The sequence below is a fragment of the Pavona decussata genome, unplaced genomic scaffold (genome assembly GCF_977016875.1).
Source record: "Pavona decussata unplaced genomic scaffold, jaPavDecu1.1 SCAFFOLD_145, whole genome shotgun sequence".
Classification (NCBI taxonomy): Eukaryota; Metazoa; Cnidaria; class Anthozoa; order Scleractinia; family Agariciidae; genus Pavona; species Pavona decussata.
Window position 1 is genome coordinate 855,311 of NW_028145558.1, and position 19,640 is coordinate 874,950.

Sequence of the window (19,640 nt, forward strand, 5' to 3'; positions counted from 1 at the left end):
GAAATTAAAAAAAGAAAATGTAAAGTGAAGCAAAAATAAAAAGCCGAAATCGGTGGAAGATCAGTTATTATATGCATCTTCCTTCGATTTCTCAATTCCACATACAAGCTGCAGCAGAAAGATCAAAACCAACACAGACAATAGTTCTTTATTCAATGAAACTTTCGTTCTTCCTATTGATTGTCTAATAACGCAATTAAACAAATTTTGGGGGCCAATAGTTTATTATCTTACGGCTCGTGAGATTCAGCAACTTTAAGGTTAACTTGTACCAAGAAAAGAACGGTCACTGCTCAGTTGATTCTTACAAGATTTGAAAAGAGCTATTTTTACAACACTTGCTTAAAACTTAGACAACAAAGCAATGTGAGGTTAAACCAAATGTTGATTGCTTTTAATCGTCATTTTTTTTCTTTGTTTTATTACTTTTCTTATCTTTGTGCTCATGCACTACATTACATGCAGTTCAATGTCTTGGGCACCTCTTGTCGCTGCGTTCCTCTTACAAATCTCTTTAACCACTTTCCTAAAGTCTTGCATTCCTATGGCATATATGAATGGATTGACCATAGAATTAGCGTAATATAACAAAAATACGATTGCTAGTATTCTATGGTATGCTTCAAGAGACATTTCGCTGGATCTATCGTGTACCGTTGTCTTCAAAATAGATGTGGGCAGGATGGTCAGGATAGAGACAACGGTAACTATGCTTAAGGTTACTGTCAATTTCCTTTCCGAAGCTACTGCATTAAAATGCTGCGGAGGAGGGTTACTTTTGACTTTTATAATAATAATGATACAAGAAACAGTTATGATAAAAAGGGTAAGAAAAAAAGTGTAACATGCAAAAGGATACGAAATTAAAACTAAATTGAGCATTTCAGGAACAGCCATCGTGGATGCCAGAAGCAAAGTTATCATCCAGCTGCCAATAATAACTTTGAAGTAAAGCCATTTCTCAATTAAACAGTGCCTGAAGGGGAAAAGTGTGGCGTGCAACCGCTCCAAAGATATTAACGAGAGATTGGCTTGAGAAGCTAGGGGAAATATGAGGCTTGAGGTTCCAATGACGAATTCTTTCCAGTTGAAACCATTTCCACGATCTAGGCCGATAATCTTCACTGGTCCCGACACTGCTCCCACCAGTAAATCAGCCACAGTCAGGTTTATTATCAGATACGTAGTACGCTTGCGTAAGTGGCGATTTCTTACAAAGGCGACGACAGTGAAAACGTTGATTATAACTATCCCAATAAATTCACTGAGAAAAACTGTTGGCCACGCATTTTCCAGGTTTTTTAAAGAGGAATCTTCAGCGGTTTTATTAGCCATGCTTTAATAAAACTTAAACGTTCCTTGTATTCATGTTCATTCGTTGCGAGCTAAAAGGAAGAAGAAGAAGAATAAAAAGAAGAAGAAAAAAGATGTTGAAGCATTTCTTACTGTAAAATTCTAAGAATAATTTTTCAGTTCCTTAACTAGACGTTTTTATTAATTTATTGCAATAATTCATGCTTTTGTTTTGGTTTTGTTTTTTCTGTATTCGGTGTGTCTTAAATCAGACACGCGTCTCTCAGATGTTTTATGAGAGGTGAGCTATGCTGGTGTCAATATAATGGTCGTAGCAATTCCATAAAAACCTAATTTTAAAGTCATGAATGTTTGTCAAATGGGCCGGGCATAAAACCGAAAGATTTTTTCCTGTGGTATTTTGCCAATGATGGTCTCTCTGTTACAAAGATTGACATACTATCTGCATCTAATTTCCACAATTTTCCCGAAATTTACGACGCATTTTGCCCTATTAGTCGATCAACGCCAAACTATGTCAAGGCTGCCCTCGTTGAAGCTTGTTCTTGCCATCGCAAAGATCTGTGATCGCGGTGAATTCTTTTTTTGATAAAATGATCGACGTGTCGAATTTTCATAATTCATAATAGTTTTGTCCCCATGAAGTTGTTAGGCGTATGTAGATTAATTTCGAACATGTTATTTTTGTGCGAAAACATCAGCTGTTCCCATATGGCGTAATGTGAAAGCAAGAATCTGATTGGTTGTCTAATTTCTGCTTTCTTGCTGGGTCAATTTGTATGTTTTGATGGCGATGACATCGAAGTTTGCGGAAATCATCGCTCACTCGTTATTCTGCGTGGAAGATTTTTTTTCTCTAAACTAGACGAGAATGAGATATTATTACTTGACAGTCTTTATCCAACGTATTTAAACGACGTTATTTTGTGCTAAAACATCAGCTGTGCCCAAATGGCATAAGGTGAAAGCAAGAATCTGATTGGTTGACTTGTTTTTTTACCTGGTTTTATCCTTCATCAATTTGTAGGTTTTGATCGCGACGACATCGAAATTCGTGCAAATCATCGCTCACTCGACATTTGGCGTGGAAAATTTGTTTTGATCTCTAAACTAGACAAGAATGAGTTGTTAATTAACAGTTAACAGGTAGAAATACAAATAATAAAACAGGAAGTTTGCCAGTTATACAGACTCCTTTATAGCCAAATCTTTTTTTAGCGTTGTCGGGTATTTTTATTTAAGAGCGGCTGACTGAGAATATCGAGAGCTTGCGGTCAAAACTGAAATTTCGGATTTCCTCGTATTTTGTCAGACGAATTCCTTTAGAGAATTATTTACAAAAATAACAATTAAACTTTCCAAAGATTTTTCGTTTTCGAGAATTCCGGCATAATGTGAAATGCCGTGATCGCGTTGTAGCCGGCGTTAAATTTTGACGAGATTTGGTGTATTTTCAAATCGCTCGGGAAGGAAGACGGCTTAGCGTATTAAAACGATCTTTTGAAATTAAGTTAGGCATCCTTCTGAGAATACGGTATTATGAAAATATTACTGGAGGATTCTTATTTACGTGCAGTTTTCAAAGTCCGAAGATTCCTATTTTCAGCATTTTTGTTGACACTTGAAATCGTGGAAACTTTGCGGACAAATATCGTGTCCTGCAGTTTTTATAAATTCTAGGTTTGTCAAAGATGCATCTCATCCTCACTGTCAATAAAATGTCGTGACACGCACTACATTGAGCTGGAAAAGCGAAGACGAGAATTATAAAAGCTGAAGAATAAGGTATCTGTGTGTCTTTCTTTTTTGCCTAACAGAACTGAGATATCAGAGCCGGTAGAGAAAATCATGCGTTCACTTTAGTGCAAGGCTGGCCATATTATTATCTTCAACAGCTACACGGCTATAACATATTTGAACGAGCACTTACCGTTCCAATGCCTGCAAAATAGGCATTTAATAAACCATCCCTGTTAATGCAAGTAATAAGGCCAACCCTTCTCAGTCCGATCCGGATGGAAGAGCACCAGAAATAACCAAGATTTTATGGCTATCACTGTGTACTAGCTATTTTAAACTTGCTATTTATAAACAATGACGCAAAATGAATAGCAATGTGGGTAGGTAAACACTGGTTCTTGGTTTGGAGTGGTTTGCTCGGAACTAGAAACTTGTATTTCTTCTTCTGCGATGTCATATTTTGCATATATATTTTCGGCTGCATTTATGGCTCCGTGCTCATTTTCGTCCTTGATAGACAAACTAGTCCGGTTGCTGTCAGAGTTCGTACTATTACAGCAACCTGCGTTCGTTTGGTGAATGCCAAAAAGACATCTCCAGTCATCCCGGTCCCAACGCCAGGAAAGTGTTTACTGACGACAAAACTGACAGTGAAATGGAATTAACCCCCGCGCGCATGTTAGTAAAGTTATCGATTATCTGATGTTGTTGATTGAACATATGAAGTTAAGTTTACTGAACTTACATTGATGGAATACAGACAAAATCTCATCAAAATTTAACGCTGGCTGCGACGCGAGCACGGTATTTCACATTATGCCGGAATTCTCGAAAACGAAATTCTTTGGAAAGTTTTATTGTTATTTTTGTAAACAGTTCCTTCTGACAAAATATGAGGAAATCCGAAATTTCAGTTTTGATCGCGAGTTCTCGATATTCTCAGCCAGCCGCTCTTGAATGATAAATTTTTTTATTTAACTAGAGAACTATCAATCGAGGCACACCAAACTTTCCCAAAATATGTCTTAAGTATAAACAAGCAAGTCAAAAATACCAAAATTGAGCCGGCTCAAATTACACGTTCGCCTGTTGTTAACTCTTTTGTCATTTAACCATCTGCATTAATAACGAGGAAAATCGCCTCTAATTTTTTTTTATTCTCTTGGTTGTTTTGCATGCGGTAGAACAACTGACTTAATTGCTGAGCTAAACGATTGCTTTTCTGAAAATTATTCTTCCCTTCCTTAAAATTTGTACTAAATGACCCAGCTTGTAGCTCAGTGGTTAGCGACCGACCGTGATGGGTTTGACTCGCGTTGAGAAGGAAGATAATACTTTATTTAAAAATCGTGCTACGTTTCAATATTACGACATGTGGACTACTGCATCTTCCTGTATATTCCATTATTTTAGGGAAATCGTCACTCTTTGATTCGAGAAGTGTTTGAACTCATTTCTATTTATTCACGATATTTATACGTAAGTCGCCGCCTCACCTGAGAGGTCGTCTTAGATCATCTTTCTCACTTTCTCGCTAATAGTGATCTTCGTGGACTGAAATTTTACTGGAAGGTAAAAAGACAAGAACAAAATAAAAGTGTTATGCCAGGTTTGTCTAATTGATTCAGCCTTGCAACAGCCCCACAGCATATTCACCAGGAAACAACCTCGCGGCTTGCTACAAAATGAATTGGAGTTTTTAAAACCGTATTCCTAAAACGCGTGATTTATTTCTAACGAAAATTTTTACCATTTGATCGGGTTATGATAAAATATTGCTACACACCTCGTTTCTTGATAACGTGAATAATGCCAACTTGGCTCCAAAACTTCCTTTAACTGGCGAGACTGGATCTTGTTATAAACATGCCGCTAATTTGCATCGAACTAATTCTTCTTTCGGTTAATTTTAGCAGACATGTAAAATTTTCATTTCTTGTCGGCTCAAGCTAATTAGAGAGGTTAAGAACGACATTTATGGCAAACGACAAACGTGAGAAATGGCTACGTGACCATGTTTATCCTATATTTGCCGCTTGATGTTTTCAGTTTCTCTATCAAATCGAGTTGTTTTGCGTTTGCATCAAACTCCAGAATTAGTTTGCACTATTCTCATCTTTGTACTCTTTATTTCAAGAAAACATAAACGCGAATCTCACATTTGCCGTTTGCCGTAAACGCGTTTCTTAATCTCTCTAAAAATGACTGTACCAATTTGCATCGCATTTGCGTTTTTTTTTTTATCCAATCGCAGCTGTTGCAGCCTGCGTGCAGACATCCCATATTTTCTTAAGGGAAGGGGAAAAGGGACGTCTGATGCAACGCCCTTTTTAATCGTGTTTTAGCGTCCTTCTATTTCTCTAGCTTTTATTTCCCACGAATTAAAAAAAAAAGAATTGAAACAAAATGTAAGGGAAAGCAGAAACAAAGAGCCGGAATCGATGGAAGTTCACTTAACGATTTTTACAATAACTGTCCAAATTCCCGCGCGCTGATTGGCTCGTAGCTATTGTCTATAAGAGTACAGACAATAAAAATGACGCCAGACGTAAAGCAATGTAAGGAAAAGTTTGCAATTTCTTACCGTACGGAGAAATTGTTTCCATTTTTCCCATGAAATGGAGTCCGGAATACTTCCAAATTTTAGTTTGGTCGTTTTGCAAAAAATTTCGGACGAGCAACTACTTTAACAAGTCCATGAAATGGAAGGTCAAGAAAAAACGGGAGAGAATCCTCGCTTTGTAGCTTTGCAAGAGAGTGACCTTCGGGAAATCGTAGCCGGCGCTGAAGCGAAGAGCACCAAGAGGAACACCAAGCGGGTTATTAAAACAATTAAAGGTAAAATAGGCAAAAAACGTCCTGAACTTTTAATTTTTTTGAATAAAACTAAACATTACGATTACAAAAAAAAAGTAGATGAGCAAAAGCAAACAACATTGTGCTTATTTTTGTTTCGCATACTACTAAATGATTGTAGATTGGTGTCGAAAGCGTAAAATTGCAAAGCCTCTGTTACACATGTCCGAACTGGAAATGAACGAAGCCCTTCGACGCTTTTATGCTGAGGCCAGGAAAAAAAACGGAGGGGAATACAGTAGGTCTTCACTTCTGGGTTTCCGGAGTGCCGTGGAACGGCATTTTGCTGCAAATAACGTTCAGTTAAAACTTACAAACAACCCCAGTTTCCAGACACCCAAAAAAAATGCTCGAGTGCAAACTCAAGGTCAACAGACGTGAAGGCAAAGAGAATGTCCAACACAAACCAGTAATTGAGCCAGCCGACTTTAGGAAGATGAGCAAAAGTCCATTTCTGAGCCATAACAATCCTGCCGGGCTCTTTCGCCGAGTGTGATTTACCGTTGCTCTCTACTGGTGCCGCAGGGGATCTGAAGGTCAACGTGAACGCCGCGGCAGCTATGCCTTTAACAAAACCGCAGATGGCAGACAGTTTGCTTCTATGTCCCACGAAGAAGCAACCAAAAACCATCAAGCTAGGTGGAATCTCGGACAAGCCAAGCAATGAAAAGCAGACAAGACTTTATTTCACGGGCCAGTTCGGTGATTCTTTCTGGTGCTTGAAAAAGTACATATCGCTGCTCAACCCGAAGCAAGAGGCGTTCTTCCAAAAACCGAAGCCCACAATCAGCAGTGATGATGCCATATGGTACGAAAACAAGCTGCTTGGTCTTAACAAGCTATCCACCATGATGAAAGAGATCTCCTTAGGTTTGTCCAAAACGTATACAAATCACTGCGTTCGTGCGACCGCCATTACGATCTGGTCAGATGTCGAAATTCCCGCTCGTCACATCATGAGTATCTCCGGGCATGCTTGCGAGCAGAGCATCTCAAGCTATAATACAAGACCATCAGTGTTCAACAGCTCAAGAGGTGCTGTAACATGTTTTAACCCTTTGTATGGATTAACAAAAAAGGCCCTCTCAATTGAAAAGCTTTTGAAATTCTTCAGTTACCAGTGATAATCTGTTCCATCCTTTTTTGGCGGGCAATTTTATAAATAGATCAGAGTGTTCATTTCTAAAGAAACTGTGTGACTACATCAGTGGGGAAGTAGAAACAAATGTTTGGTTTTACATGCACAACAGAGTGATATCGTATTTTAGTCACCATTATTAGATTTGAGTACTGGTGTTGCCAGCATTTAGCCCTTCACTCTAACAAAGAGTTAATGCTTGAAACAAATTCAGCACTCGGATCTCTTTATGGTAGCCAAATTACCTTTTCAACTCTGTTGAGAAAACCAAACAATAATTTTATACACAATTATGTGTCTAGTTTTAATGTAGACTATGTTTTCACTGTTAATATTTTATGTAAATATTGGACTCCATTGAAGGCAGTCCCTTTGAACTGGACATTTCCTTTTTTAACATACTGCATTGTTTTTGGCACCTAATGTAATAACAGTGAAAAAATCAATAAAATGCAAAAAAATATGTAATGTTTAAAACATGAGCAGCAGTGTTTTATCGGCATTTAAAAGCATAAGGCGCAGCCAAGTGGTTTTAGACCCGATAAAACATGTGCTGCGAGTTTTTTGAACGGCTTCAAAAACATTCCTGGAAAAGCGTGTATCAAGAGAATTCATAACAATGACGCTTTTGTGAACGTTGGAAATTAGCATACGAGAAAAACATTAAACACCGCATACTAATAAGGAGGAGGTTTTTAATTTATCGGGTTTTAAAACCACTGCACATGATATTGTATCGACCATTTGATAGGTCAATGGACTTATGAATTATTAATGAGTTTTTGAAAGGTACCTAATGCAACCAGAAATGGGCATCTCTCTCATTATCAAATTGGGGGTGTATACAGCTGCTTCAACAAAGGTTGTCCAAGAAAAGCGTAAAAGCGTACACAACAATGCGGAAAGGTAACCTGGGAAATACCCAATAAATTTCAGTAAAAGTTCAGAATCCATAATGCCTCGACTGAACAGCGAAGACTTGAGATGGCGGGCAATATAGATTCTGAGCTTTTATTGAAATTTATTGTGTATTTCCCAGACTGCCTTTCCGCATTGTTGTTAGCCTGTGTAGCTGGCGGTTTTGGTGGGCGGGAAAGCCGGGCCAAAACGAGTGGTGCAGCTGCGGGTAAAATGGGGAGAGAACGGCGACAGTCGCGGCGAAGCCGCGTCAACGAGCGGCTTCGCCGCGAGGAACCGCCTGCCCGGATTCTAGTCATTTTCGTTTGCCGCCCCCAAAATTTACATATTTGACAACCTGTCGATATCCAATTAACCCAACCAATCAGATGGCAGATGGTAAAATGAAACCTTCTCGGCTGGCTATCAAAACATATCCTGGAAATTCGATGTGTTTTTTTCGATGGCGGCAAAGGCCGACACTCCGAAAAAGCCTGTCAAGGGAGAAAAGCTTTCCAGTTCTACAACAAGTGTCAATGATAACTGTAGATTGTGCTCTTGCCAGCGGTGACAGTATATCCTCTCATTTTATAATTGTAGGGATAGGATTTTAACCGTGTAGTTATCATTATCTTGCAACCTTTGTATTGCCGGGCCCGGCTATTTGCTTTTGTGGCAAGATGTTGTGTTTCTTAATTGTCACGGTTGTTTTTCTCTTGATCCTTTCTCTAGCAAAGTAGCTTCTTTGAAAGCTATGCAATGCGTTAAATTGAGGGCTAAAGGCCGCTTTAGTCACGGCTGTGTTTTTGTTATCGCTCCGCTCCGCTCTGTAACTGTGAGGTTTGTGTTGCGGGCAGGGGAGCTTAGTATTTTCCTCCTGTGTTTTGATTTATACGCTATAGAATTATTAGGCAATTCTTCTGTGTTGCTATGGCCAGGGGCTGCTACGAGTCCTTTGGCTGTTCGTTGATTCTGTGGCATTTTAGGCTATGGTCAGGCAAGACCGCGGTTTCGATCCAAATCTTGTGGATTGATCTCTTCAGTTGCCGATTCTTTAGAAATGATAGAGCTCTCGGTATCCTTTCAGAATACGCGCTCTTTTTTCGAAATTTATACCCACGCTTCGGATCAAATATTCTGCTCGATGAAGTTCGCTGTCTTCTTTCAAAGCTGCGAGAATGAGGGTTTGTCGTCGAATATTAAGGTTCGATAAAGCTTAAATAATGCTTCTTCTGTCATTTTGCTTTTCGCGATAAAATCCTCAGAGCCGTATAAACAGAACTTTCCCATGGGAGATTAATGAAACATTTGATTGACGTTTGTAGAATCTCATCCAATGAAAATGGTCCGTACGCCAGCGTACGGACTACTCAAAAATGCCCCGAATCCGGGCAGGCGGTTTCTCGTTGCCCTCGCCCCATTTCCCCGCGGCTTCGCCACTCGTTTTGGCCCTCGTGCCCGGCTTTCCGGTGAGCCCACCCATAAAAACCGCCAGCTACGCAGGCTACATTGTTGTGTACGCTTTTGCGCTTTTCTTGGACAACCTTTGTCGAAGCAGCTGTATATTAAGCTGAAGAAACCCCATCTCATATTAGTGAGGGATAACCATTCCATTTAGGCTGGTTGCACAATCTTGAGTAACTTACTTTGACAAGCTTCCTGACAATATTTAATAATAAAGATTATGAATTTTTTGCTTGTTAATGGTGAGTAAGGGTGAGTAATGTTGATGATGATGATGATGATGAAGCATAGTCAACAAAAAGGGGGCGTGGACAAATTTAGATCTCCCCAGCATCCACCCACTTCCTCTCCTCTCTCGGAAATGTCTTCAGTGTGGAATTTTCGGAAACGGTCCATTTGCGGTTAAATAGTGCCTAGTTGATAAAAATGACGTCATTATGATATAATATTATGATGCATTCCTACTCGTAGTCACTCCTGGTCACTCGTGTGTACTTTTAGACACGATCCGTACCCAGAGTCCCCAGGCTCTTTGGCCAACCGTTGGCCGCCAGGAATCTGGAGAATTCGAAAAAAATATTTTTTTGATTTCCTGCACCGTAACGGGTTGGATTGTTTTACCGAAGAAATCCAACCTCGTTTCCAGGGTTTTTCCCTCCCTGATTTACAAGGGAAAAACCCTGGAATCGAGGTTGCACAGAAATCCTGCGGTAATAAAATAGGCCATTTCCGAGTTGCTTTCAACCTCATTATGAAAGCGAAGCTGTAAAGCTTTTGATATGAAAATTACTTTTGTTTGCATATGAATGAAAACTAATTTTCATAATAAAAACTTTGCACTTAGCCTCGCTTTCATAATGAGGTTCAAAGCAACTCGGAAATGGCCTATTCCAGTACCCCAGAGTCTCTTCTGGCGACCAACCGCTGGCCAAAGAGCCTTAGGACTCTGGGTAGGAGATTGGCTTCTATGCAAATTGCGGTTGAAAAGTTGAAAGACGCTTGCCCTCATTCACGTGTATCGAAATGAAAGAATTAAGAAAGCTAAATTCTAAGGAAAAATTTTGTTGCAATAATTTATTTAAGTCTCTTTCGTACAACCTGCTTATTGTAACATCTTTTAAACTTGGCTGCAGTTACACTGCGCGCTAAATGAAAAGCATGTAAATCAACATACACGTATTACACCCTTGGAATAACAAGCTCCTTTCTTGTGTTGAATTATGAGTTACTTCTATTATCTCTGAAAGACTGAATACAATTGTACGCCGAGTCAAAGATTTATTTTGAGAATTTCAATCTGTGAATAGGCCTGATCACGGTTTTCGACGCCATTTTGTCGAGTATGGAAACACGTCTTGAAATAGCTGCAGTGTTTGTATGGAAATCCGATGTCAAATTATTTTCATAAAACATCGCTTCTGAAAAATGTATGAATTGGAAACTTTAGGCACTGTGCAAAGGATTTTACAGAAAATAACTGAGCAGTGTACCTGTGCTAGAAAGCATCTAGTTGCGTTTTAACATTTCCATACATTTGTCTGTATAGCGAACCACCCGTGAACTGCTACTAAAAATAGTTCGCGGGAAAAAATACAGGGAAATATATGGAAAGTTCAAAACACGACTGGACGCTTTCTGGCACAGCTATATCCCTCCAATTTTTTCTTAAAATGCTTTTCCTAGTGCCAAAAGTTTCCAATTCATGAATTTTCCAGAAGCAATGTTTTATGAAAGTTATTTGACATCGGATTTCCATACAAACACTGTTATTTCAAGAGGTGTTTGCCTACTCGTCAAAATGGCGTCGAAAACCGTAATAAGGCCTATACGCCAACTTCGCAAAGGCGTTTTGACTATTACTCCTTCGATTATGAGCACTCGGTCACACTCCAGTTTGCATTACGCTGCTTGTACGTCACCCTCGATTGGAAAGCCGTTGGAAACTCTTACTCTACTTCGAACGACGCCATAAACCCGTGTTCCTGCTGGTTACTCAGTTCACTGTTCACCATGAAATCTTGTTAAGGTGGGTCGAATCTTCACGGTGACCAACACAGGTCACTTCGAATCCATCATCAGCAATGATAGTATCCACAGATTCGCTATTTTCCAACGTTCCTATCAAGGGTGACGCACGAGCTACAAAGCTTACAATGGCGACCAAAATGCACCAAACACAGCTGGCCATCGTCATACATAAAGTGACTCACAGAAAGCAGTCGAAACGTCGCGATTTATAATTACAACATCTTAAGGCCCGTTTTAAACGGTTTCAACGTTTGCTTCAACATGCGTTCAACACAGGTGTTGAACCAAATGTCGGGGGCGTTTGAACAGGTCGTTCTACATTGTTGAAAACCTCAAAAATGTTGAAAGCTTGTTGAAGGTGTGTTGAATCAACATCGATCCAACATTTCCTTTGTTCTTGAAAATGTTGAATGGCGTTGAAACCGTTTGAACACTCCGTACATCCAACATTGCCCAACATCCGTTCAACTTTTGTTGAACGAATGTTGGGCAAACATTGAAACCGTTTAAACGGGCCTTTAAGCGAGTCTATCGTGAAACAAAGGTTAAAATTATCAATCCATATACAGGGCATTAGTATTCGTAAGGGCTTTTTTCACCCTGACAATCACACTACTAAAGCTTATGAGACTAACAGCTTTAAATCACTGTACTTAAATTTACAATTATGATGGGAAACAATTTCCCCAGGACGTGAAGTGTTTTTGTTTAGTTAGGTTTACTTAACAACGGTTGGCAAGGGCGAACCGTGCACATGTTTGGTATCAAGGTTATGTCCTGGTAGCAATGTGTCGAAATCAAAGAATTACAAATCCGAGGAGGACGACTGCCGCAGCTACAAGTGTGAGGATCATATCCTTACTAATTCTGGGACCTGCAAAGAAAAATGCAAAACAGCTCGTTTGCGTTAAAATAATAACATGAAGTGTTGTGATGAATGTGAATGGCAGAATTTGAAACGACCACGTCGGATCAAAATTGTCTCCATGGCATTTTCGATAATTTTCGCTTGTTTGATTTAATTACACTACACAGCTGAAGTAATCTTGGGTAATTGATTTTCTCACCCAAGAACTGATCATAACCAAGCTGTTGTTTACATTGTAGCTTGTTAGTGAACAAAATGGCAAATAGCAGGATTACAACATGCTAGGGGACATGGTTTTCATATCGTTGCTTCAAAAGACTAAATAATTCGTAAAAGCAAAATGGAATGCTTGACGTGAAAATTGCCTGCCCAGTTCATACAAAAGTTACTATATTATACACTACGTAAATACTTTAACGATTGTCCAATATACAAAGGACCTATATTTTGGAGTGTTTGGTCTAGTCAAGTGAGTTGATAAGGTAAACGGTACACTTAAGGAGGGTGCCTTCTAACAAAGAAGTATTTTTGTTTGGTTTATGACTATGCGGGGAAAGCAGATCTAAGCAAGGGCGATTGACGAACTTTTTTTTAGAGATAATAAAGCAACATTTATTCTAAAAAACAGAAAACTACAAAGCAATGTATGGTGCTAACTTACAAATTGAGGCTTTATTATCTCTGAAAAATGCAGTTATCCCAAATTTTCTTTTTGGATACCAAGAGCATTTGCTAAGTTCTGCTTTCTCTGCAAAGTTTTAAACCGCGTAAAAATACCCCTGTGTTAGTAGGAAACTCGAATATCTCGAGATGCGCTAAACGCATGCGCAGTAACAAAGTAGGCACCGTTCTTAAGTAACCACATATCAACAAATTTCGAGCCATTAAACGTAACTGACCTGAATTACGTGGCGGTTTTTTCTTGTCTGCGCTGTTGTCACCAACTACAAAACAAGACCATACAAGGCTTTTAGTGGGCCGTTTTAACTCCATGTTTCGGTCTGTAATGCTACATTAGAGAACTTAAGCAACGACAACGACGAGGCAACGAGAACGTCACAATACAATAGGTTTAATGGCCCTGCACATGCGTGAAATTGTCGTCAATATAGAGATTAAGCACCATGTTTACGGCAAACGTGAGATTCGCGTTTTTGCTTCTTGAAAAAATGAGTACATAGATGAAAAAAGTACAAGATAATTCTGGCCTTTGATGCTAACGTAAAGCTACTCAATTTTTCTGAAAAACTGAAAAACCGAGTGGTAAATGCTGTGTAAATATGGTCACGTGGTCACTTCTGCCATTTGCCGCAAACGTGTTGGTTAATCTCTCTATTAGCAAGACAACAACGTAAAAATGACCAAATTCACGGTTTTCGAAGAACGTGAGCATACGAAGGTGAATTGACATTATCATTCGATGCATTTTTTCTTCCTTTTCATTGGCCGAGAGCAAACCGCGTGACCTGCAAATAACTGCCTAAAAATAATGGTCTGCTCATGCGCAATGCTGTCCAACTGTGTTTTGCTGCAAATAACATTCTGCTCATGCGTAATTAAAACCACGCTCTTGTGTGAAAATGGAGGAACGCTTCCCTGAGTTCTCAGAGCGTGATTTGACATCTTTTTTTTTTTTTTTAATTATTTTTATTTTTTTTTTTATTGTGAAAAACAAACTCGGTGATCGAATAATAAAACAATTATTAAACTCGGTTATCGCAAAATATTGTGATTTGTCAGTGTCTCGTAGATCAATTATTTGCGTCAGCCTACAAGTTGAACGAATTGGAATTATCGCGAAGTAGTGCAAGTAACGCCAACTTGTATTTTCAAGCGACGTTTTCGTTGGCAATCCCGTCGTCCTTGCTAAAGTTCTCCTATTTATAGTTAAGGACTTTAGAGCAACTAGTTCAATTCTCAGTCCCTCTGCATTTGACAACTGGGACTCCTCAATCTCAAGTTAGTTATTAAAAGACAGTTTAGACGGTGTTTAACAAAACCACGTTCTAAACCATTTTCCTTTTTGCCAACAACCAGGGTAGTCTAATTTTCGTTCGATCAGAAAATGTTTGATTGCGGAATTATAGGATGCACCAGTGTTCCATCTAAGAATTGTGCTGTGATTCTGGCAGTTTGAAGATAATTCAAGATTCGTCGGAGGATACGGAACAACTAAAGAGAAAAGAAAAAAAACCCGTTTAATTTTCAAAATATGAATAAAAACTGGGTGTTTTAACACTCCCGAAAGCGACCAGTAAATCTTGGCATTTAGGGTGGGACGCTTAAGGGAGGTTCGACTGTATGTAATCATTACACCTTGATGTATCTCTTTATTTCTCCAAAATTACACAAAGTTACCACTATTGCCTGCAAAATAGTCGAAACCTATGTAATGTTTAAAACACGAGCAGCAGTGTTTTATCGGGTCTTAAAACCACGAGCTGCAGCCGAGTGGTTTAGACCCGATAAAACACGTGCTGCGAGTTTTTTTGAACGGCTTCAAAAACATTCCTGGAAAAGCGTGTGTCAAGAGAGTTCAAGGCAATTATGCTTTTGTGAACGTTGAAAGTTAGCATACTTGAAAAACATTAAACACCGCATACTAATAAGGAGGAGTTTGTATCGGGTTTTAAGAGCACTTCACGTGATGTTTTATCGGCCATTTGATAGGTCAAATGGCATATGAATTATTAATGAGTTTTTGAAAGAAAAATACTAAACCTTGCGAGGACAGACGCAGGAAAAACTGACGTCAATTTGTTTTTTACTATAATAAAAAGCCGGAAGGAACAAAATGAAGTCAAAACACGGGGTAAAAATGCAAGAAACTTAAATTTTATTAAATCTGACGTAACCAAATCAAAAGCTTGTCTCGCTCTCTTATTGGTTAATGGAAAAAAGGGAGACTTTCTGTTGGTTGAAAAGTGACTGATTGATGTTTCACAAAGCGCGCGCGTTACATCTGACGTCATTCCTGTGCTAGTTCAACAAAAAGATTCCATGTTGCCGTCCATCTGTTCAGTAGTAGATCACAGATAATGTCAAAATGAAGGAAGAACAAAAAAGTGGCACACGACGCGCAGCCGAGTGTGTCACTGATGTTCTTACCACATTTTGACATCTCCTGTGATCTATTACTGAACAGGTGCACGGCAACATGAAATATTTTTGTTTTATATAATAAAGAAGTAAAAGATTAATGGTGACGTCATCTATGCGTCTGTCCTCTAATAGATCATAAGTAAGAACCAATCAAAATGCGTGTAGAATTCAGCTTATTATATAACCGCTTATTGACAATGAAAATTAGCCAATGAAAGCGCGAGATTTTCTGCAGTTATTGCAAAATAATTTATTGACACTAAAAAAAGATCAGGGGTATTGTTAAGATGTCACAACAGGCAAGGCTTCCATTGTAAGTACTTATTACCTGCAATGGCAATGTTAGCGGATGCTGTGTCTTCTGATTTCTTTGGTCCCGGTGTATACGCAACACAAGTATAAAGGCGAGCGTCATCAACTGTGGCGTTAGCGATCGACAGAACATGCCGTGATTCTAGCCACTGAGACTTGTCACTGTAGACGATACCTGCATTGTCTTTCTTCCAGACGTAACGTAGTTCAAGTGTGGCATCGGCTGTTGCCTCACATCGTAGGTCTATTCGATTGCCTTCATCTACGGTCTGGTCTTTGGGTGGTATGACGATCTTTGTCTTCTCTGAAACAAAGGTTACTCATTGGCTTTGAATTGCCCTTTGCGAAGTTCAAATGGAGAATAAGGACGAGTTCTTAAATTTTTATTTATTCGAAACTTAAAGTGCTTATGAGGTAAAAAAAATTTTGCGTTTTTTTGAAGTTTACCATGTCTTAATTACGAAATTATAAAAGAAATGCTCTTGAACTGAAAAAACAATAAGGTGCTTTTTTAGTCGTACAAAGTAGCCCAAAACGAGAAAAATAGTGTCCCGGGGCTGGGAACTAGTTTGGCGTTTGATGACGTAGCAAATGCCTCAGAGATTTGTTTACAACATATCTTGCCTTGATGTTACATAGAATCACCCAATATTTTTATCGCGAAAATTTTCGTGTTCAAGGTTTTCCCCCCGCAAAATGTCGGACAATGACGAAGTAATGTCCTTAACCGAAACTTTTCCAACGGATATCTGAAAGAGTCAAGCGATTCAGGCAAAATGGAAGTTGTTGCAATCGTTCGACCCGATGCGGATCATACTGGCGTCGAACAGCTCAAGAAAAAGACGAGGACGAAGATAAGATGGCCTTTCCGCTGCTGTTCTGCGCGCTCGATTCGAAAGCGACGTTTCAGTGAATGATTGTTGAGTACTTGGATATATTTTGCCGAAATGAAAAGGCGAAGAATTGCGTAGTTTGCTGGAAATTGTCTCTCCAAACTCGATTTTGTTCGATTTGAGAAAGCGAGAGAGCACAGATGCTGCGAGCGGAAATTGCACAGGCCCGTCAAAAACTCACTTTTGATAAAAGTAATAGTTTTTAAAAGTCAGATCGAGCGCGTTAACTCTCAAAACATGATGAATTTTCTGTGATGACCAACACGATGGTCCTTACGCAAGGTCTTAATTTGAGGTTGACAGACCCGGCCAAGCGACTCCCGCTGTGCGTCTGTTGTGTTGATAAAAGCCTTCGTAGTTTTGCTTTCTTGTATAAGAGATTCTTCCCTTTTGATCAAAATGTGGTGTGACCACTCGTGATGGTGAGGAGAAATCCTCAAATATACTGAATGGAGGTTTTCGTACTGTTCGTGAGGATAAGATTGTATGCTACAATTCCCGGGTACAATTGTAGCTCTGTGGCATTTGTTTAGGTTTTATCGGCTCGAATTAAGCAAGATTCCTGGGAGCGCTAAATAAATGTTATCTGCAAAGACTGAGGATCCGTGGATTTCTCTACCCGTGATTTCATGCTTATGCTATTTAACTGCAGTAAGATTGTACGATGTTTGTTTATCACGGAGATGAGAGTGTAATATGTCCACACACATCTGATCATCGTTGTCTTTCGCCTTCGAGAGCTATGGCTTGAATCTTTCCTGTGAATTCAGGCAAACCGAATCTACTTCCGCCGTTAAGTTTCGTCTTTCGGAAAGTAATGTATACTTATTCCCGGCATGCCAGTTTTTTTTCGCGCAGTTTGTCATATTGGAGTTACCAGCGGCGTAATAAGTCGCCGAGATCGAAGAAACTCCCTTCGCCGCCATGACACTCGTGTGTTCCGAAGTATTTTCTACGTCACAACCTTGTAATACGATCGTTTTGGCCGCGCGCAACATGGAGACACTTTCCGGCGCTAAATTCAAACCTTACAGGGATCATAATTGCGGATTGAGAAGGTTTTGTTCAGTAAGACCCACAAATTCAGACCGAGAAATTCATAAACTAACAAACCGTGACAATTTTTTGTTTACTTCATAGGCACTTTAAAGTCCATCACAACAAAGATGACATTAAAATTATACATTTAACCAAGTTTGAGATTCTGTCGTTAAATTGCAACCTTCGAAAATCGGAAAAAATTGAGATTTTGTACGGACTTGGGGGACGCCATCTAGAAATTAGAGACAATATACTTGTTTAGAATTTGGGCAACCTTTGACAGGTCACAGCCTGGTTACTACGCAATGAAACATAAACTAACTTGGACTTGGGGTACGCCATCTAAGTACCCATCTAAAAATTAGAGACGATATATTTGTATGGAATTTCGTTAACAAGGGGGGTGGGGGTGGGCATCTAGTGAATAAAAGAGATTCGAAATAAAAATGACTTATCCTTACGAAGGACTGTGGCTTCGGCTGTAGCTTCAGCGGTGGCCAAAAAGTTTGTCGCAGAACACTTATATTGACCAGCGTCACGACTACGCTGAACATTGCTGATTACCAAGGTGCCATCACTTTCCAAACGGTAAGGGGAGGTCATAATGATTTCAGTTCCATTCTTGAACCACCTGTATAATCCTGGTCGAGGTGCAGCATCGGGATCACATTTCAAACGCCCTTCGCTCTCTTGAAACAGGTAAAATGGCCCAAATCCTCTCTTTGTAAAAGACGTAGGCACAGCTGTTAATCATTGAAAATAATGTAAATCCAGTTTGTCAGTCACGCCAGGAGCAAATGTACACTGTATCAAATAATTATAAATTAAAAGCTTGATCACTCAATACAGTACTGTGCAAAAGTAATGAGAGCGAATTTCGACAAGGTTCGTCGAAATTCGGCGAAAAGTAGCGAAAAACAGCGAAATTTCGAAGGACACGAAACTTGAACAAATCTTCCGCAAATTTTCGAAGCCGCTATTGTTTTGACACGCTCGAAATACGGCCTTGTCGGCGAAATACAACTCGAAAATTCGTTCGAATTTCTCATTACTTTTGCACAGTACTGTAAGTTAAACACAATTCCAGACTTTTGATTAGCTTAATTAGCGGTCATTGTAACATGTCCAAGGAACAGCAGCCACTAATCATTGTCTGCTCGTTATTTTAATGAATTCTGGAGCCAATAGAAGATAATGGGGACAAGATAGGAGAATTTGTTCTTTGACATTAGTGGTTTAAAGGGCTAAAAAAATAAATGAGTACTCACCTAAAACATTGACATAAGTGGAAGACACAATCATTCCATGAGTATTCTCAGCCACACATTGATAAATACCAGCCTCAGCCAATCTCACGACTTTGAAACGGAGCTTATTAACATCCCGTGTGACCTGTGTTCTGTTCAAGGAAAACACACAAACGTATGTTCAGCTGTAGTGTAAATGAATGGCTCTTTATTAAACATTCAGCCAACTCACTCATCTACACTCTAATGTATTATTCTAGCAAACACTGTGAGAACCATGCATCTACATGTTCTGTTGAAGCATAACCACATATAAAATAATGTCAAATTTACGGCAGACTTTACACCTTGCCCCGATTTAATCAAAGGACATTGCTCTATATATAGCATCATCATCATCGTAATCGTCATCTTTGTCGTCATCATAAAAATTATGTCACTGCTTAGGCAAGAAGTCAGTTACAGAACATTGGGCCACCACCTGTGGACTGAAAATGGTTAACTTGTGACAACATCTCGTTTCTTCCAAAATCAACGGACACAGGCTTGGCCAGCGTCTAGGCGGCAGTCATCGAAAAAAAAATCTCCGTGTGGAATTTTGTGGAAAGGTGTCCTGGACCCTGTTACGCATGTGTGTACCGACCTTAAAATCTCAAAGGAAAGTAATGTTCTAATCCAAGTGATAAGAATGTGATAAGGTTCCTCATTCTTTTCTGAGAGCTTCTAGGCTAGACGTTTGA

General features: G+C 39.4%; 2 protein-coding genes across 9 annotated transcripts in view; both read right to left on the bottom strand.

Annotated features, from left to right (window-relative positions):
- Positions 1 to 10,455: 10,455 nt before the first annotated feature.
- The window catches only part of LOC146466339 (fibronectin type III domain-containing protein-like), an 81,897-nt gene continuing 72,712 nt past the window's right edge, over positions 10,456 to 19,640 (bottom strand). For all 4 annotated transcript variants that reach the window (XM_085127446.1, XM_085127447.1, XM_085127445.1 and 1 more), the window contains one exon: positions 10,456 to 11,785. The gene's annotated coding sequence lies outside the window, so the exon portion shown is untranslated. The remainder of the gene's footprint in view (positions 11,786 to 19,640) is intronic.
- The window catches only part of LOC146466338 (fibronectin type III domain-containing protein-like), a 28,455-nt gene continuing 19,270 nt past the window's right edge, over positions 10,456 to 19,640 (bottom strand). For 3 of the 5 annotated variants that reach the window (XM_085127438.1, XM_085127433.1, XM_085127434.1), the window contains 4 exons: positions 18,922 to 19,052; positions 18,115 to 18,396; positions 15,736 to 16,023; positions 13,258 to 14,477 (listed from right to left, as the gene is read on the bottom strand). In XM_085127438.1, coding sequence (XP_084983564.1) covers positions 14,296 to 14,477; positions 15,736 to 16,023; positions 18,115 to 18,396; positions 18,922 to 19,052 — 883 coding nt within the window. In that variant the 3' untranslated portion in view covers positions 13,258 to 14,295. The other 2 variants (XM_085127437.1, XM_085127435.1) reach the window with 2 other exon arrangements.